We start from the raw sequence: 17,669 nt of genomic DNA on the forward strand, positions 1-17,669 counted from the left end.
TAAAGTCAAACTGGAAACAATTGGCTCTGATTTCAAAATTAATAGAGGAGTGAGACAAGGGGATCTATTGTCTCCAAAACTATTTATTGCAGTATTGGAATCAATTATAAATCAATTAGACTGGAAAAAGTATGGCTTGTATATCAAAGGTGAATGCCTAAGTCATCTAAGGTTCGCAGATGACTTGGTACTGCTATCTGAAACTGGTGGTAACTTAGAGCGCATGATACAGTCATTACATGAAGCTAGCAGACAAGTTGGATTAGAAATTAACCTGAAAAAAACAAACATCATGACAAACAGTTGTAGAAGAACCATCTCACTAGAACACAAACCAATACAGTACGTGGAACAATAATCTACTCAGGAAAGCAGATAGCGCTTCACAACAATAGCAATGAACTAGAGGTGGAGCGCAGATTAAGAATTACGTGGAATAAGTTCTGGAGTTACAAAGAAGTAATGAAAAGTAACATGCCAACAGAAGTGAAAAAGAAAATGATGGACACTTGTATATTGCCGTGTCTTACATACGGTTGCCAGACGTGGACATTTACGTGTAACATAAAAAATAAATTAATAACGTGCCAGAGGGGAATTGAACGCAACATGCTCAACATAAGAAAGACACACAGAATCCGTCATAGAAAGATAAGAAGCATAACCAAAACAGTGGACACTCTCGAATATGCTCAAAGATTGAAATTTAAGTGGGCTGGCCACGTAGCACGACTCGGGGATGGGAGATGGACATCTAAAGTAACTGCATGGGACGGTCCACAGGGCAAGCGGCGCGTCGGTAGACAGTACACGCGCTGGGAGGACGACATGGCGACATTAGAAAAGTTGCTGGACTACACTGGACATATGTCGCCAGAGACAAAACAAAATGGAAATCTTTGGAGGAGGCCTTTACCTGAGAGGGTCCATGCATTTACTAAATACACTAAAAATAAAATAAAATGTAATGGTATGGAATAAAGGGCTTTTCTATTCTATTACACATTTAAACCTGAAGAAACACGAAATAGACAAAATAAAACAAATCACAGAACTTCACTCCTCGCGCTCCCACCAAAAAGTCCAACGTCTATAATAATATTTTAATTCCAACCAAATAATGTGTTTAAATTTATGATTCCAACTGTGACATTAGCTGTATGTAGGTGTAGAGCATAGACCTTTAAACTTCATTGGTGTAGAGTTACACCGGTCACTCACATGCGCACGAATACGCAAACCTGAACGCAAGTTGAAAATTTTAAATTATCTGATGATTTTGAAATATCTACAATATTTAACACCTTTATCACCTGTTGACTTCTGGAATTTTTTCCTCCAAAAAGTCAATGGATCTCGATTCTGAGCTCTCATTAAAATCAAATTTTCAATAATTTTCTGAGTTGTTGTTTCATATCATTTCATCTAGCACCAACAGTTATATTGTTTTATCTAACCTCATATTATAATTGTATTTCATTTCATTTTTCACACAGCAGGTATGATTTCGACCTCACTTACAAAGTGAATAAGTGTATGGGCCATGTTTCCTTTGCTTTAAAAATATCATATCAATTAAAAAATTTGTTGCCTCGTTTAATTTTTCGTTGACTGTTTATTTTAGAAGTTTTCTTGAAATATTTAAGAATTTAAGAATGAACATAGCAGTATAGTGTTCTGTGATGAGCTTTCGATCAATGATTTTAGAATAGATAAGAACCAAAGAATTCAATACCTAATTTAAGCGAAATAAAAATTTATTGCACAAACACAACAAATACATGGGTAAACTTAAATTTCGCCCTGTGCATTGTCTACCAACGAACCCTGATAAAATAAGTAAATACTAAAACACTATGTGTCGTTATAATAATTCCGTAGTTTAATAATTTTACATTACTATTCTTCGTCAATCAATTTCACAACAAAACTATTTCGAATTAGTTTTAGTGAAGTCTGACACTTAAATGAAATGATAAATATAGCCCTGTGAAACTATGGCAAGCTGTTATAAAAAAAGGAGACTTGAACATGAAGAATCTGAGGACAAGATTACAGGTAAAAAGTTCAACCACCACACAGTTATATGATCATATAACCCTAAAATATTTAGTTAGACCTAACTTTAAATAGTTAGACGCATTGTTATATTTATTTTAATTCTGGTGCTCTGTGGAGGAATATCGTAAGTTTTAGAAAAAGCATTATAATTTTTTTCATACTTTCAGTTACAGATAAATCCATGAACTCTATAACTCACACTGGAGAAGACTCAAAAAACAGAAAGAAGCTCAAATCAGATGTTGAAAATGAAGGGTAATTATTTTGGAGTGTATTAGGGGAACTATAAGAGGAAATATTCAATAGGTATACAGGGCTTAAAGTGAGCACCTGAGAGCAAAATTTAATTAAGAAACTTCTCTGATTTTGTAATTTTTTTTGTTGTCCTTGTAGGCAGATGTGCATACGGTCCACCTGATGGTTTTCTTTTTTTTATGATTGAAAGATTCTGGTGGCCCAGAGGCCTTTCCACTTTCACTAGGACAGGTGGGCAAACAAAGGCTCAGCCAGGAGGGCTGGGATTTTCTAACAACTGCCAGAGTGCCTCCAAAGGAGACCTAACAACTCAAGAGCAATTGCTTCGCGAATGAATCTACTACCGGATCGGAATCATCGGACCGAAAATTCATTCGGGTGTTTGTTTGTGCCTGTACAATAAAATCCCACAAGATGTTCAGAACCTACATATACATAGGTTTAAGAAAACTATTAAAGAACATCTGTGCAATAAAGCTTACTATTAAGTCAATGATTATCTAGAAGATTGCACAAAGTGGGAATGAGTTGCTCGCTCCGGGCATTTCAATATTGCAATAATTGTTACATTATAATACATCTTGTAAAAAAGAATATTTAAAAAAGCCAGATGTTCTCAGGACGAAGGCTAGTTTTTGTAAATTGGAGGTAGTTCTTTTTGATGTTGAAAATTTTTTGATTTGATTTGGAATCGCGACTTGCTGAGTTTCTTGGGTTCTCTGAGGTTGCAGGTTGACCTCTTTGTCGAATTCGGTACGGTTACCGAGGCCTTTTTTTTTTCGGGCCGGAAGCCGAACCTCCTACGAGGTCCCCGCGCCTAGGGGGCGCGCGGGGTATGTGGGACTCAACGGTCTGCAAGGTGTTGGAAGCAGATCTCGGGCCCAAGGAATTTTAGGGTCCCTAAGCCTGCTCCTAGTGTTAGAGCTGAAGACGTCTAATGCAAAGGTTATTGGATCGAATGGATCCATAAGTACGTGTCCACCTGATGGTGAGTGGTTACAGCTGCCCATGGATTTTAGCAATACCAGGGGCAGAGCCAAGCCACTGCCTAAGAAGAATTAAATTTTTTATTGAAATCCAGTGAAATCTAGGTCAGATTTTAGTTTTACTTTGGCTATGTTCAATCAAAGATGCTATCTCATAGTTCAATGAAATAATGCATTACAATTTTCTTTATAAAGAAATGTAACAAGTTATTGAGTAACATGTCAGGTACAATCAAACTTAATTATCTTTAAAACTAGTTGTCTTAAATTGATTTTGATCCATTTTGTATCATTTAATGTTGTGGGTTTGAATAAACATAATGTAGTTGTTAACTGGTAACTTTTCATCATTCACAAACTCAATTTTGTATAAATTGTTTAATTTATTTACAAGAGAAATGAGACACTTGTTATGAAATGTGTTTCAAAAGCGGACACAAAAACCCTCTTATTGTGACTACCGCTAGTTACATATCTGAGCCAGGTGGCAGGGCAACACAAAGCTGCAATCACCTGAAGCATGTCTTGTCAGATCCCGGATTCACTCTGTGCTTTTAGGCTTTACAAACACCAGCTTCAAACTCTATTCGTTGATAATCTAAGAAGCTATACCAGCTACGCCTGAAAGGGTAGATGAGCTCATGGGCTCTACTTGAGAGAATTTCCTAACACTAGCCCTAGCAAGAGCAGTGCTTCACAGAAGCTATCACTGAATCTGTTCCACTGAGAAGTTACGAAGTGAAACTCAGTGGGCTGTGTTTAAGGATTGGTGATGAGCAAACTAACCCATGGACCCACTGACCTTCTCAGTGGATTGAATCTGGTTCTCTTTCTGCGAGGCACTGCTCTTCCTAGGGCCAATGATGGCCGTGGCAATGAGCCCGTTAGACTAGCAGTGAGTAGAAAGGAAAAAAGTACTCCTGGCACTACTGGTGTTTGTCCATAATAGAATACTATCATGAAGCTCATTAAAAAGTAATCATATTGATGAAAATACGCGTTGTGAAAAAATACAAAAATAGAGTAGATATAGATCATCTAATTTCTAAAATAAATAGGAATAGGTATAAGGAGATGATATCTATTAGCCTGTTTTTTTTATTGCTTAGATGGGTGGACGAGCTCACAGCCCACCTGGTGTTAAGTGGTTACTGGAGCTCATAGACATCTACAACGTAAATGCCGCCAACCCACCTTGAGATACGAGTTCCAAGGTCTCAGTATAGTTAAAACGACTGCCCCACCCGTCAAACCGAAAAACGCATTACTGCTTCGCAGCAGAAACAGGCAGGGTGGTGGTACCCACCCGTGCAGACTCGCAAGAGGTCCTACCACCAGTAAAGAGGACCTACCAACAGTGAGATAGTATGTACTATATGCTATTATATTATAGCGTAGTCTGAAAGTAAACCCATTAAGACCCATTTAAGAACCATATAATAAATTCAAGACCCTTTACAGATTTCACATTTTTTATATTTGATACGGGTAAGTCTAACAGGTGCATGATTAATGTTGCGCCTTTAAGATACAGTAGTAGCGAATCCACAAAAACTCCAAGAAAAATATATTATTACTGATGATTTCAGAAATCTTGTAGTTAAATTGGTCGAATACGAGACTGATCCTGAAGTACTACAGAGGCGCCAAAAGCAAATTGATTATGGAAAAAACACAGTTGGGTATCAAAATTATGTTCAACAAATTCCACTGTAAGTAATCAAAAATAATATAATAAAAAAACAAATGAATTTATCATGTCATAAGGTGAAAAAGTCGCATAACAATTACTTACAATTATTTCAGAAACAAAAGGACTAAAGAACTACCAAAGACTCCAGATAAATACTTGAAATATAGTAGGCGGTCATGGGATATGTTAATAAAGCTTTGGAGAAAAAATCTACATGAATTCGATCCCAACTTTGGAGAAGTAAAGAAAGAATGCAATGATGCTAATAAGAAAGTTAATGATGATGACTCTTCCGATTAGGAATAATAAATAAATTTATATTCTTGATAGATATTTAAGCCCACAATATACATATATGTGTTGTATAAATATATTACACATGTATAAATGATATCACAGACCACACCACAACTAGCCAGCTAGTTAGATATTGGTAAAATAAGACATTTTGTCATCATAGTGTTTTAATACAAAATAAAATAAAATTTGTTATATATCTGTAACATTTTTTTATTTTTCTAAAATACAACTGTCTAGGTATTTGGCAGTTCTATTTTATTTAAAATCTCTCGAGCCTGTTTAATTATTGCTGTATTTTTATTATCTATTATGTTAGTGAGATTCTGTAATTTTTCCATGTATTCATCAATATTATCTTCAGTAGCCCCAGTTGGTCCACCTGAAAACAAACAAACTGTCTATATTGCTCATTATGCATATTATGTAAAAACTGAAATATCACAACATTCTAATTGCAATGAAATTAATTTTTTCTAATGAAATACATACTCAACAAATGTTCACGATTGACTTCCACGGTGAAGGAATAATATATAATTATAATTTGCGTAAATACTGGTGGTAGGACCTCTTGTGAGTCCGCACAGGTAGGCACCACCGCCCTGCCTATTTCCGCCGTGAAGCAGTAATGCGTTTCGGTTTGAAGGGTGGAGCAGCCGTTGTAATTATACTGAGACCTTAGAACTTATATCTCAAGATGGGTGGCGCATTTACGTTATAGATGTCTATGGGCTCCAGTAACCACTTAATACCAGGTGGGCTGTGAGCTCGTCCACCCATCTAAGCAATTAAAAAATAATAATTTAACCTTAAGGGAATGATAAATATGCATAGCAGTATTAGTGAATAGCGAATTCTTGATTTTGTTACTAAACTTCTATACTTTATGTAGTAGACCATCTAACCCCTGGTGTGTTTAGAGGTTATGGAACCCTTATACACTGCTTAAAGCTAGTGTTTCAGTCAAAGCATTAGTTTCAATGACAATACATGGTCACAATGTCAATTTGAAACTCATGGTTTTGATAAATAAAACATAAAATGACAATTTACTCAATAAAATTAGTGTTGAATAATTACACATTGACTACCTGGTAAAGCTAATGTCTGAAGACCTTGCACTAAGGCTGCGACCAGACTACGTTTATGAGCAAGCAAAGCAGCAGTCCTTTCAGCTGCTGCAGCTGTTTCAGCTCTGAGTTTCGATGTAGCGCCGCTTACCTCTTCTGCGTGACGATGTAAGATTGCATTCTGATGTAAGTACAAAATATGTATAAAATTTTTAATCATTATCTATATAAGCACCATTTTAGTGCTTGGTAAGATTGAAGTATAAATAACAATAAATATTGTGGTGTACATATTTTTTGGTAGGACAGGCCATCTGTCAACAAATAGGAAGCCGAGAGACATAGAAGTGAATAACAACACCCATCTTGAAAATTGTAAATATGGCTGAAGTTCTATCTTTCAAACAAGAGTCCATGACCACTAGCTCCTACCAAATAGGTAAGATGGTGGTACCAGTGAGTGCCAGTCAGTCATCATAATATGCTATTAAATACTCATAGAAAGCTGCTGGACCATTCATGCTCCATTTACCTGCTGTTCGTAATCTGAATTTGCCTTTCTTAATTGTCTTAACTCAGATTCTCTCAGTTTGTTATGTTGCAGAAATTGATCTGTGAAGATTGGTATTTCCATTTCACCCTGTAACAATAAATTTACTACTTTACAAAACTTTGTTTACCTTCCAATTTGAATTTAAGTAGGTATTCAACAATTCTTTATGCTTTTTATGCTGACAATATAAACTGCAGAACTTACAGATGTAGGATTAATACATGGTCTTGGTCTTGGTGGGGTAGTCTGACGTGAAGACATGTTTGTTGTAGAAGCACTATACACTGTACTTTCTCCTGGTTGGGTACCCCCTATAAGAGTAAGTGTAAGTATTGTTAGTTTTTTGTCAAAGCACTTTTTTCATCAAATAAGTTGCTGGATTAATTTTATATATATATTACGTAATAGTGAAATTTTAGTGTACTTCAATATTCAACATTTTTTAACATTGTATTACAACATCTAGTTTTGCAAGCATGTAATGCCTATCTGTATGAATGCTTAAAGAGCTCCCCTTAAACTGAATTTAATATTAATGTTACTATGAATTAATCTCATGTAAGGTACAAATGGCACTATTTTCTTTATAAAAAGAGCAAATGAGCTCACGGCTCATGTAGGTTTATATGGCTAGAGACGTAAACATGGATGTCTAAATGCTACTACAATTGTATTGTATAACAGCTGTCCTAACCATCAAACTAATGTGCTAGATTCTTCATGCAAGATCGTAATACCAGACGTATGCTTGGTCTTGTTTTTGAGAAATTGTTGCGCCTAATATTTTTTATGGATTATATGGTTCTCTATTGATTTTTTTTTTTATTGCTTATATATGTGGACGAGCTCACAGCCCACCTGGTGTTAAGTGGTTACTGGAGCCCATAAACATCTACAACGCACATGCGCCACACACCTTGAGATATAGTTTTAAGGTCTCAGTATAGTCACAACGGCTGCCCCACCCTTCAAACCGAAACGTATTACTGCTTCACGGCAGATATCGGCAGGGCGGTGGTACCTACCCGTGCGGACTCACAAGAGGTTCTACCACCAGTAATTACGCAAATTATAATTTTGCGGGTTTGATTTTTATTGCACGATGTTATTCCTTCACCGTGGAAGTCGATCGTGAACATTTGTTAAGTACGTATTTCATTAGAAAAATTGGTACCCGCCTGCGGGATTCGAACACCGGTGCATCACTCGATACAAATGCACCATTCGTCTTAACCTTTAGGCCACGACGACTTCGTAAAAAGAAAAGAAAAAAGAAAATTTTAAAAGAATATTGGATTTACCAGAAACTGAAGCGTCTACTTGAGGAACCTGCCGTAACTTCTTTGATAAGCTACCATCTTGCAGATCAGATTGTTGTTTTGTGAACTCTTTATAAGCATTTGTTCTTTTGTATTCCGCACATTCTTTAACATATCTGTTAATTTAAAATACACTATTCGTATTTAAAATAATTTCAAATATATATTATTTACATCTCATGAAATTTAAATTAGGTACTTGATTAATGATTAACCTTTCTTTATCCTGATCTGCAGCATCTAAGTATTGTTGTTTTTCTTCAGCTGGAAGTCTACTCCACTCGCTAGCTAACTGTCTGGTCAATTCTGCAAAACCCAAATCTGGCTGTTGTGCTCGCAACTGATCTCTTCTCTCATTTAAAAATCTTACATAACCTTAAATATGAATATTCGTTTGTCTTAAAATTGTAAATAAAAGATTTTAATAAGGAATTAAGTAAAAATAAGACATCTAAAATAAGAGCTAAACCTGTGAGAGGTTGACGGGGTGCAGTTGTATCGCGAGCTGCTTTGGGTTTTCTTTTTTTGGGCTTTTTAGGTGATGTTTTTGGAACTTCTTTTAAAGCACCCGCCGTGTCAATCGCAACGGGCGTTTCAGCAAGCACATGAACATTAGATACTATAGGCACTTGAGTCAAGCTTGAGTCAGTGGTCACAGGTTTCGGGTCTTTTTCAATATTAATAGGCTGCACTTCTGAATTCACTGTATTTACAACGTCCGATTTTAAAGAATCGCTTTCCATTGTTGTTTTACTTCAATACATCCAACACAATACAATAACTATACTTAAACACTTTAATATCGGATTTTGGTTTAAACTAAGTAGAAAATAGGTATAGATAGGTAAACAAAGCAAAACCCTCAGCACCATAGATTAAACACTTAACTTTTTTAAGGGATTTTACGATCTGGTAACTAAGACCTTTAGGTCAAGTCTTATTTGAATTTATCCCCTGTTTTCCAATCACAGCACAAGAGCGCATTATGCGGCATAATGCCCAACTAAGCTTCAGCATAGGTAATTTCCATATATAATTTGATTAATATTTTACCTGATTTTTTTATTTTTAACTGATTTTCTTTTAATATTAATAATTAATTGATATGAGTCAAATGTAAGAGAGAGATAGAGAGACAGAGAAGTGAATATATCCCATAGACCTATATAGTAGGGACACGACATATTGTTCTATACGTACAATTGCTTATATAAATAGCACCCATTTTGAAGGCACATACATAAACATATATCTATCTCGTTCTTACTCAGCACTTTAACTCGCAGGAAAACAATATAACAGTATTTCAGTGCGTACATAAAATGAAACATGAATATACGTAAATATCTCCGTCTCCGTCTAATGAGGCCGAAAATCCGCCATGTTTAGCGCGCCAAATGTCATTGTCACGTCAGTTCGGCCGTCTGTTTTGGGTTGTACATTATTTATTGACTTTGATATCGATTTAATATGATTGATTATATAAAATTTCATAATTTATCATGCTTAAAACATACAAAAATAATAATTAAAACGTATTTTATAGGATCTCAAGAAAGTCGATGCCCTAAAACTATTATCTATATGTATTTAAATTCATTATGGAGCCCTCATCCGAAAAATCCATTTTTCGGTCGGAATCTATTGATCATGACACCATAGATTATACACTTAATAATCTATTCATCATGACACTAATCATAAATACCACTTTAAAATATGTCATCAAAACATATTTAGACATTCTGTTTAGATATTTCGGGAAAAAGGTTACCGACAAAATCTCTTCGGAACTATTTAACTAAAATAGTTTTATTCCGCAGTGAGTAAAACACTATTGTAAATTTGTTAAATATTTAATAATTAAGTGATTTTAGAGAGGAAGTCACAAGGAATGACGTTTGTAATTAATGAATAAATGTTCTGTAGGTGTTTTTTTTTTCACGCGGTCCCTTGATAAGTTTAAAATTTGAATCACTCTCAAGCGAAAGTGATTCAAATGGTGCGGCGCACCTTCCTTGGGGTGCATTGCGGTAGTATGTTACGGACTTTAGAGTCAGCAAAACAATTAAAATAGATTGTTATAGTCTAAGAAAAACACATACTCAAAATACGATAACATTTAGCATGCTAGAAATGGGCTGATGGCTTGAACTACGCCATATCTTTATGTTTTGCGACAAACGACAACTTTATAAAATCAGTGTAGCAACTTTTAAAAATCATCATATCGTTTACTTGGCAAATTCGAAGGACGAACTTGTCTTAGATTTCACCCATCTAAATCATATCATATTTGCACATAACAATATACCTACTTACTTCCCATTAAAGTATAAATTCTACAAATAAATAATACTCAACAATATTTAAAATAAAATGAGCCAAGAACGTTTATCGATAAAACCTGATAACATTGTAATCTTTTGTACAGCACTAAAGACGCCATGTTTTGTGGCCAGATGACGTCACAGTGGCACGAAATTTTGGTTGACGTTTCATTTCCATAGGTTTCCTACTTCATTGATATATCCTAATACATGTCTCACTCTGTCTCATGCGCGAGCCCACCGAGTTTCTCGCCGGATCTTCTCAGTGGGTCACGTTTCCGATCCAGTGGTAGATTCTGCGAAGCACTGCTCTTGCTAGGGGTAGTGTTAGCAACTCTCCGGTTTGAGCCCCGTGAGCTCATCTACAAACGTTACGGTGAAGCTGAAATAGCCTCTCAAGGCTATCAGCATAGGTAGGAATAAAAATAAAAAAACTCATGCGCGTGGATAATGCCCTCGCCACAGAGGTATTAAATTTAATTTAGGGGATGATTGGCCCCTTGGATCGGTCTGTCTTTTTGTAAGAGGTTTTAAAATAGTTGTCTGGTGGACATATATAAAAATCAGCTTTCAGAATTTACGTGAAGTTAGGTTACTATTTTGGGAGATTTAAAGCGTCTGCAAAGCAATTCGGCCGACGGAAAGTGTCTGGGAGTATTGGCAACTTATTTTTAAGGATGTTGACTAAAATATACGTAAAAATCAGCTTTCAGAATTTACGTGAAGTAGGTAATGATTTTATGTACCTTGAGTACCTAATTCCTGAAAAATGGCCGTCTAAGCAAGGTAGCAGGTAGGCATGCGTTCTTAGTACATACTAACACAACGACGCAATCGGCCACATTTTGTTCGCCGGAAAATACGTGACGTCTAGGGGCCCTGGGATCTCACTCTACTAGTAGTGGTATGAACTTGGGGGAAAATAATTAATTTAAGGACTTTTTGGCGGGAACGCGAGGAGTGAAGTTGTGTGATTTGTTTTATTTTGTCTATTTAGTGTTTCTTCGAGCTTAAATATGTAATAACGGTGGTTTATTAACTGTTTAATATCTGTGAAAGTGCACAAATGTGGGAAAATGAAACAAAGCCGCTGGACGTAACTTCTCGGGATCCTCCAAAAAGTCCACTGAAAAAATCTCAGTAAATGACCACCACCACCACAAAAGATCCTGGAGTGGCGACCACGTACTGGCAAGCGCAGTGTGGGACGGCCACCTACTAGATGGACCGACGACCTAGTAAAAAGCGCTGGGTCTCGTTGGATGCAGGTGGCAATGGACCGGTCGCACTGGAAATCTATTGGAGAGGCCTATGTTCAGCAGTGGACGGCGATAGGCTGAAATGATGATGATGATGATGATGACCACCATTTTACTGAGATTATATTTCATTCCATATCATCTCCTCTCATTTCATTCAATTTCATCCTAGTTGATTAACGTCTCAAATTAATCATCTTCATTTCATTTCACTCCATAGTATCATTTTTCATAAAAATATGAATAAAAATTAAAATAAGACATGACTTAAAGGTCACAGTTACCAGATCATAGAATCCCTTAAAAAAAATACTTTAACTTTTGGCGGGAACGCGAGGAGTGAAGTTGTGTGATTTGTTTTATTTTGTCTATTTAGTGTTTCTTCGTGTAATAACGGTGGTTTATTAACTGTTTAATATCTGTGAAAGTGCACAAATGTGGGAAAATGAAACAAAGCCGCTGGACGTCACTTCTCGGGATCCTCCAAAAAGTCCACTGAAAAAATCTTAGTAAATGACCACCATTGTCCTGAGATTATATTTCATCACATGTCATCTCATTTCATTTCATCCCAGTTGATTAATGTCTCAAATTAATCATCTTCATTTCATTTCACTTCATAATATCATTTTTCTTAAAATATGAATATAAATTAAAATAAGATTTGACTTAAAGGTGTCAGTCACTAGGTCATAAAATCCCTTAAAAAAATAATAATTTAAAAAAATTAATTCAGCGTATTTCAAGTACCTAGATCATTAAATTGTTTCAATTATTTTTAAAACATTTCGTATCAGACAATTCTCTAAAATCCAGTACCCTCTAATAAAAAAATAATAATACAGGGTTTTTTTTAAAAACGTTTGTGCTAAGGTACCTTACCATCGGAGTGATACAATTCCGAATTTAAATTTACAATGGCAATGAATAGATTTATGCACCCTCGAAATATATATAAAACTCCACCGGACTTCATTCAATTGGCCAAAGATTTCTCAGAATTTTCAAAGATTACAAAAACTGTAAGTATATGTTTTCCGTTACTTTAACTACTACTCAGAGTCAATTACTAATCAGAGTCAAAAATAAATTATTTTTGACTCTGATTAAAACGAGGTATACTTTGTTTTCTTTTAAACATTAATAATGAACTTATGATTTGATAAAGTAGTCAATAATTGACATGTTTTTATTTTGGAATAATATGTTCCATGAAATAAAACGATCATCTTGTTTCAGGATGTTACGGGGAAGGTTACTATTGACTTCAAAGACCCTCAATCACTGCGCGTATTAACTAAATGTTTGTTGAAAAAAGATTTTAACCTAGATGTGGAAATCCCATCAGATAGACTTGTACCCACACTTCCTTTAAGACTTAATTATATTTTGTGGATAGAAGATATATTGGCTGCTGTTGAAATATTCACAGATGTAAAGGGTTTAGATATAGGTATATAAGTAAATTTAAGTCTATTCTGGCAATTTATTTTTAAACATCATAATTTCATTAGATTCGTCTTCAATAGTACTGAAAAATTTAAACAAATTTATTAGGTGAAACTCGTGATTTTTTATTATTTTAACACTATGTTTTTAATATTGCATGATGAGTTTTATATGTCACGCTTAGTCAAAATCTCATTCTGAGGTCTCTGAAAGTTCACTAGTAAGAACTAAAAAGAAGTTATTAATAAATTTACTATTAAAACCCACTGTATCCGATTTTCAGGTACAGGAGCTTGTGCCATTTATCCACTGCTGGCAGCTGTAAAAAACCAATGGCTTATGTATGGTACAGAAACTGATGCAAACAGTTTGAAAGTAGCACAAGAAAATATACAAAAAAATAATCTCCAGGACTTAATAAAATGTAAATAAGCTCTTTGGAATATGTTTAAAGCATACAATTAATTAACAAACACAACAGTATAACGACTTAAATAATGAGTAAGATTTTTTCATCATCAGGTCATTATAGAGCATGCAATACACTTGATGGTTATTGGTTATGCTGACCCTAGTTGATTTTGTTAACTTATTTCTGATGTGAATTTGTCAATTACCATGAACAATTTGAAGAACAACATCTTCTAATATACAAAATGTTTTTTTTTTTTTTTCAGTAAAAATAAACACCACAAGTTCTATAATTGATTATTTATTCACTGAAAATGAAACTGTATACTATGATTTTTGTATGTGCAACCCACCATTTTATAGTACAATGATGGAATTATGGGAGTCTAGGAGCCCAGCAAGGTATGAGTTTAGAAATTACCATTATATTACATAATAATATGTAGCTTATCAACGATGGGAAATTTATGTAAATTAAACATGAAGTTAATGAGAATTGCTAGCTAGAGAAACATGCTAGTTAGAATTTATACTTATCATTATTAAAAAATAATAGGGGTTAAAGTATGAAATTGTTGTTTTATTGTAATAGGTACTTCGAATTAACATAGAACCTTTGTGATTTGATGATGAGATTTTTGAGTGAATGTTTTTTCAAATGGTAACTATGAGGTTCTACTTTTAAAAAATTTGCAACATTCCATTATCGACTTTCAGTTGTTTTTTTTATTCAGCTTAGACAAGACAGAAGGATACTTCGAAAATCCGAGTGATTTTTTAATATGAGCTCCGGCGTGGAAGTAACGCTGCAGAAACAGCTCGCAATCTCAATGTTGGGACTGGAAAGGGCACTGCTAATGAACGCACCATGAGATTTTGGTTTAAACGCTTTCGTGATGGAAATTTAAATTTGAAGAACGAACCATGTGGAAGACTGCACCCACACATTCACATGTGTTTCATTCACATAACAATGAATTGAAAAAGATGGTGGAAGCCGATCCGAGCCAAACTACCTAGGAATTAGCGGCAGAGTTTAACATTACCTTACCAACAATATTGACTCATTTATGTCAAATCAATAAAATAAAAAAAGATGAAAAATGGGTGCCTCGTGATTTGACTGATCCGCAGAAAGAAATGTGTGTGGAAACTTATGTTGCCTTGTTGAATCAATACAGGAATGAAGGAATATTAGATCGAATTGTGACATGTGATGAAAAGGGGATTCTTTAGGATAACCTTTAGCAAAAAATTCAATAGCTGACTTCAGGTCAAATGTCACAACAGTGTACTAAATCAAAGCTTACCAATAAAAAGATAATGGTAACTATTTGGTTTTCTCAGCATGTTGTTATTCACTATAGCTTTCTCTGATCTGGTCGAGCAATAATGGCAGATGTCTACTGTGCCAAACTCTGAACAATTATAGTAAAACAGCCCCGAATCATGAATCGATCTTCACCATTATTGCTCCATGACAACACGAGACCTCATACAGCACGAAAAATCGTTTTAACACTACAGGAACTGCAATTGGAAAGCATTCGTCACCCTCCGTATTCGCCAGACCTTGCTCCAACGGACTACCATTTTTTTCGTGACTTGGACAATGTTCTATGTGATAAAAGTTTTCCAGGAGGCAGTACAAAATGCTTTCACAGTTTGTAGAATCTAGATCACCAGAGTTCTATCGCAAAGGCATAAATGTCCTTCCTACTAGATGGCAGCAATGTATAGATAATAATGGTAGATATTATGATTAAATAAATATGTTAAATGAAAATTTTTTTAATTAAAAATGAAAGAATTTCAAATTTTCAGTGAAAATCGACAATTTCATACTTTAAACTTTAATATGTATACACCTTTTGAGCATTAACAGTACATGATTAACAGTTAGCTAAAAAATAAAAATGATGCAGTATATATTATTCTTGCTGTATTTAGAAAATAATTTTACTTATATTACTTGTAGACCTCCTCCTAAAAATGGTTTCACTGGATCACCTCAAGAATTAATAACTGAAGGTGGTGAATTAGAATTTTGTAGGAAACTTATTGCTGAGAGCAAAAAATATTGCTATAACATTTTGTAAGTATGTTTTTTTTTTGTAATCCGCATTTCAAATTTTTGATTCTAGTGATTCTGGCACAGCATGTAAAAAAACTATAATTAATGCAGGTAGCATTTGTGAACTATCAAAACCTTCTGTTTTAATGCAATTACTTTCTATGATAACATAGAATCTATGATACTTTGCTTACTAATTTTGTGTGTGTAAATTAACATTTTAACTGTCTCTATAGTTCTGATAAGGAAGTGTCAATATATTTTTACTGTAGCTGTTCCGAAATAATAAGAATTCACCATTCATTAGGATTTTTTTAATAAGTAGGTATGTACTGGTTTTCATGTAGGAACTTTTTTGACAGAATCTTCACATCAATGATTGGTCACAAGTTTAATTTGGCTCAACTTATCGATGATTTGAAGTCAGATAATATTAATTATACACATACGGAGTTTTGTCAAGGACGAGTAACCAGATGGGGATTAGCTTGGACATTTCACGATTATGATCTACTGCAACTACGTACGTATTGTTTCGTGTTTGGTTTGACACCCCCACCGGTTTCTTTTCTTTGAAATTATAAAAGGAATAATCCATTTATACAAAAACAAACCTACAAATATAGGTAGCGGCTTGGCTGTGCCTTTGGCATTTTTGATGTTCATGAATTACGGTGATCACTTGCCATCAGGCCGATTGTATGCTCGTCTACCCACAAGAACAATCCAAATTTTTTCAAAAAATCCATACAATGCTATTATTTATATATGGAAACGTTTTTTTCAGTTCCCCCAAGAGATAAACCAAGAAAAAAGATTCAACCACTAGTTTTTCTTTTACCGGAACTTCCGAATTGTACATATGACTTAGCATCCGCTTCAAACAAAGTCAAAACCATTTTAGATAGATTAGGAATCGCTTATGAAGTTGTTGAAAAAAGAGGGAACACTATAAAAATAGATATGGTAGCAAAAGTAAATACGTGGTCTAACCAACGAAGAAAAAGACGTCAAGAAAAAAGGATGCAAGAAGAAACGGACGTAAAGAAGATGAAAAGTAATAATTTAGAATTAAATGATATGAAAAATGGTAGTTTTGAGATAACTGAAAATACTAGTTCACATGTACAAAGTAATGCAGAATTAGTTGTAAATAAGGTAATTGAAAAAAACAATGAAGACTCTAATGCAGTTAGAAGCACAGAATCAGAGCAAGAAGGATTATTAGGAATACAAGTACGTGCAGTTTTAAAAATATTCAAAAAAGATAATGAAATTCTGCTTGAAACAGAGTTCATCAATGGTACTTTAGGTAAAGAAGGATTGCATCAGATTGTACAGTTTATTAAAAATAATTGGAAATAAATTGGAATATTTCTTCTTAAACCTTAAACAATCAGTTGCTGTATGTAGTTCTCTAGCATGCATTACCGCCTTTTCTGGAAGTATTTATAACCATTTTATTTATTCACCTTATAATGTAAATGTAATTTGTAATATCACTGAAACCATATTAAATATCATATCATAAAATAAAGAAAAATAATATATATATATATATATAACTACGGATATTATTTATTTATTTGTATGAAAGGGTCTGACTTTACTAAATAGTAGATTATTTAAAAAGAAACAAGATCAGAAAATGTGCTATGATTTACCTGATAAATGTGTTTAATGCGAGTTTTTAGTTCTCGATGGCGTAAAAGTTAACTGAAATGTGTATGCAGTTAAAACAGCGCTCCTAGCGACAAACGTAGGCAACTGACAAGAAATGAGAACCTATACTTACTATAGGGAGTTTTTTTTATAGTGTCACTTTATTTTTGAATTTACTTTTCGTTGACAGTGCGGTTGCGTATTTTAAGAGGCAATGAAAAATTAAAAATTTTTCAATTTCATGAAA

The 17,669-nt window shown here is 34.4% G+C and overlaps 3 protein-coding genes across 4 annotated transcripts; 2 read left to right on the top strand and 1 right to left on the bottom strand.

Moving 5' to 3' along the window:
- The first annotated feature begins 1,576 nt into the window (after positions 1-1,576).
- On the top strand, positions 1,577-5,498 carry LOC101743855 (histone RNA hairpin-binding protein). The gene is made up of 5 exons (XM_004932127.4): positions 1,577-1,839; positions 1,945-2,058; positions 2,229-2,316; positions 4,892-5,014; positions 5,109-5,498. Exons 2-5 carry the CDS (start codon positions 1,998-2,000, stop codon positions 5,293-5,295), a joined length of 459 nt encoding a protein of 152 aa, XP_004932184.1. The 5' UTR covers positions 1,577-1,839; positions 1,945-1,997; the 3' UTR covers positions 5,296-5,498.
- Positions 5,481-9,129, bottom strand: LOC101743611 (high mobility group protein 20A). Its single transcript, XM_004932124.5, has 7 exons — positions 8,707-9,129; positions 8,453-8,612; positions 8,220-8,353; positions 7,123-7,229; positions 6,898-7,005; positions 6,387-6,546; positions 5,481-5,674 (listed from the first exon to the last, which is right to left on the bottom strand). The coding sequence occupies exons 1-7, from the start codon at positions 8,978-8,980 to the stop codon at positions 5,529-5,531; spliced, it is 1,089 nt and encodes a 362-aa protein (XP_004932181.2). The 5' UTR covers positions 8,981-9,129; the 3' UTR covers positions 5,481-5,528.
- Positions 9,130-12,161: 3,032 nt separating this feature from the next.
- Positions 12,162-17,126, top strand: LOC101744195 (U6 small nuclear RNA (adenine-(43)-N(6))-methyltransferase). 2 transcript variants are annotated; one of them, XM_004932129.5, is made up of 8 exons: positions 12,162-12,335; positions 12,700-12,848; positions 13,066-13,279; positions 13,559-13,699; positions 13,953-14,088; positions 15,665-15,781; positions 16,123-16,283; positions 16,548-17,126. In XM_004932129.5, the coding sequence occupies exons 2-8, from the start codon at positions 12,744-12,746 to the stop codon at positions 17,123-17,125; spliced, it is 1,452 nt and encodes a 483-aa protein (XP_004932186.1). In that variant the 5' UTR covers positions 12,162-12,335; positions 12,700-12,743; the 3' UTR covers position 17,126. The 2 variants fall into 2 exon arrangements, with proteins under 2 accessions (XP_004932186.1, XP_062525744.1); XM_062669760.1 differs by lacking the exon at positions 12,162-12,335 and having other exon boundaries at positions 12,532-12,848.
- The last annotated feature ends 543 nt before the right edge of the window (positions 17,127-17,669 follow it).

The sequence above is a fragment of the Bombyx mori genome, chromosome 8, assembly GCF_030269925.1.
Source record: "Bombyx mori chromosome 8, ASM3026992v2".
Lineage (NCBI taxonomy): Eukaryota > Metazoa > Arthropoda > Insecta > Lepidoptera > Bombycidae > Bombyx > Bombyx mori.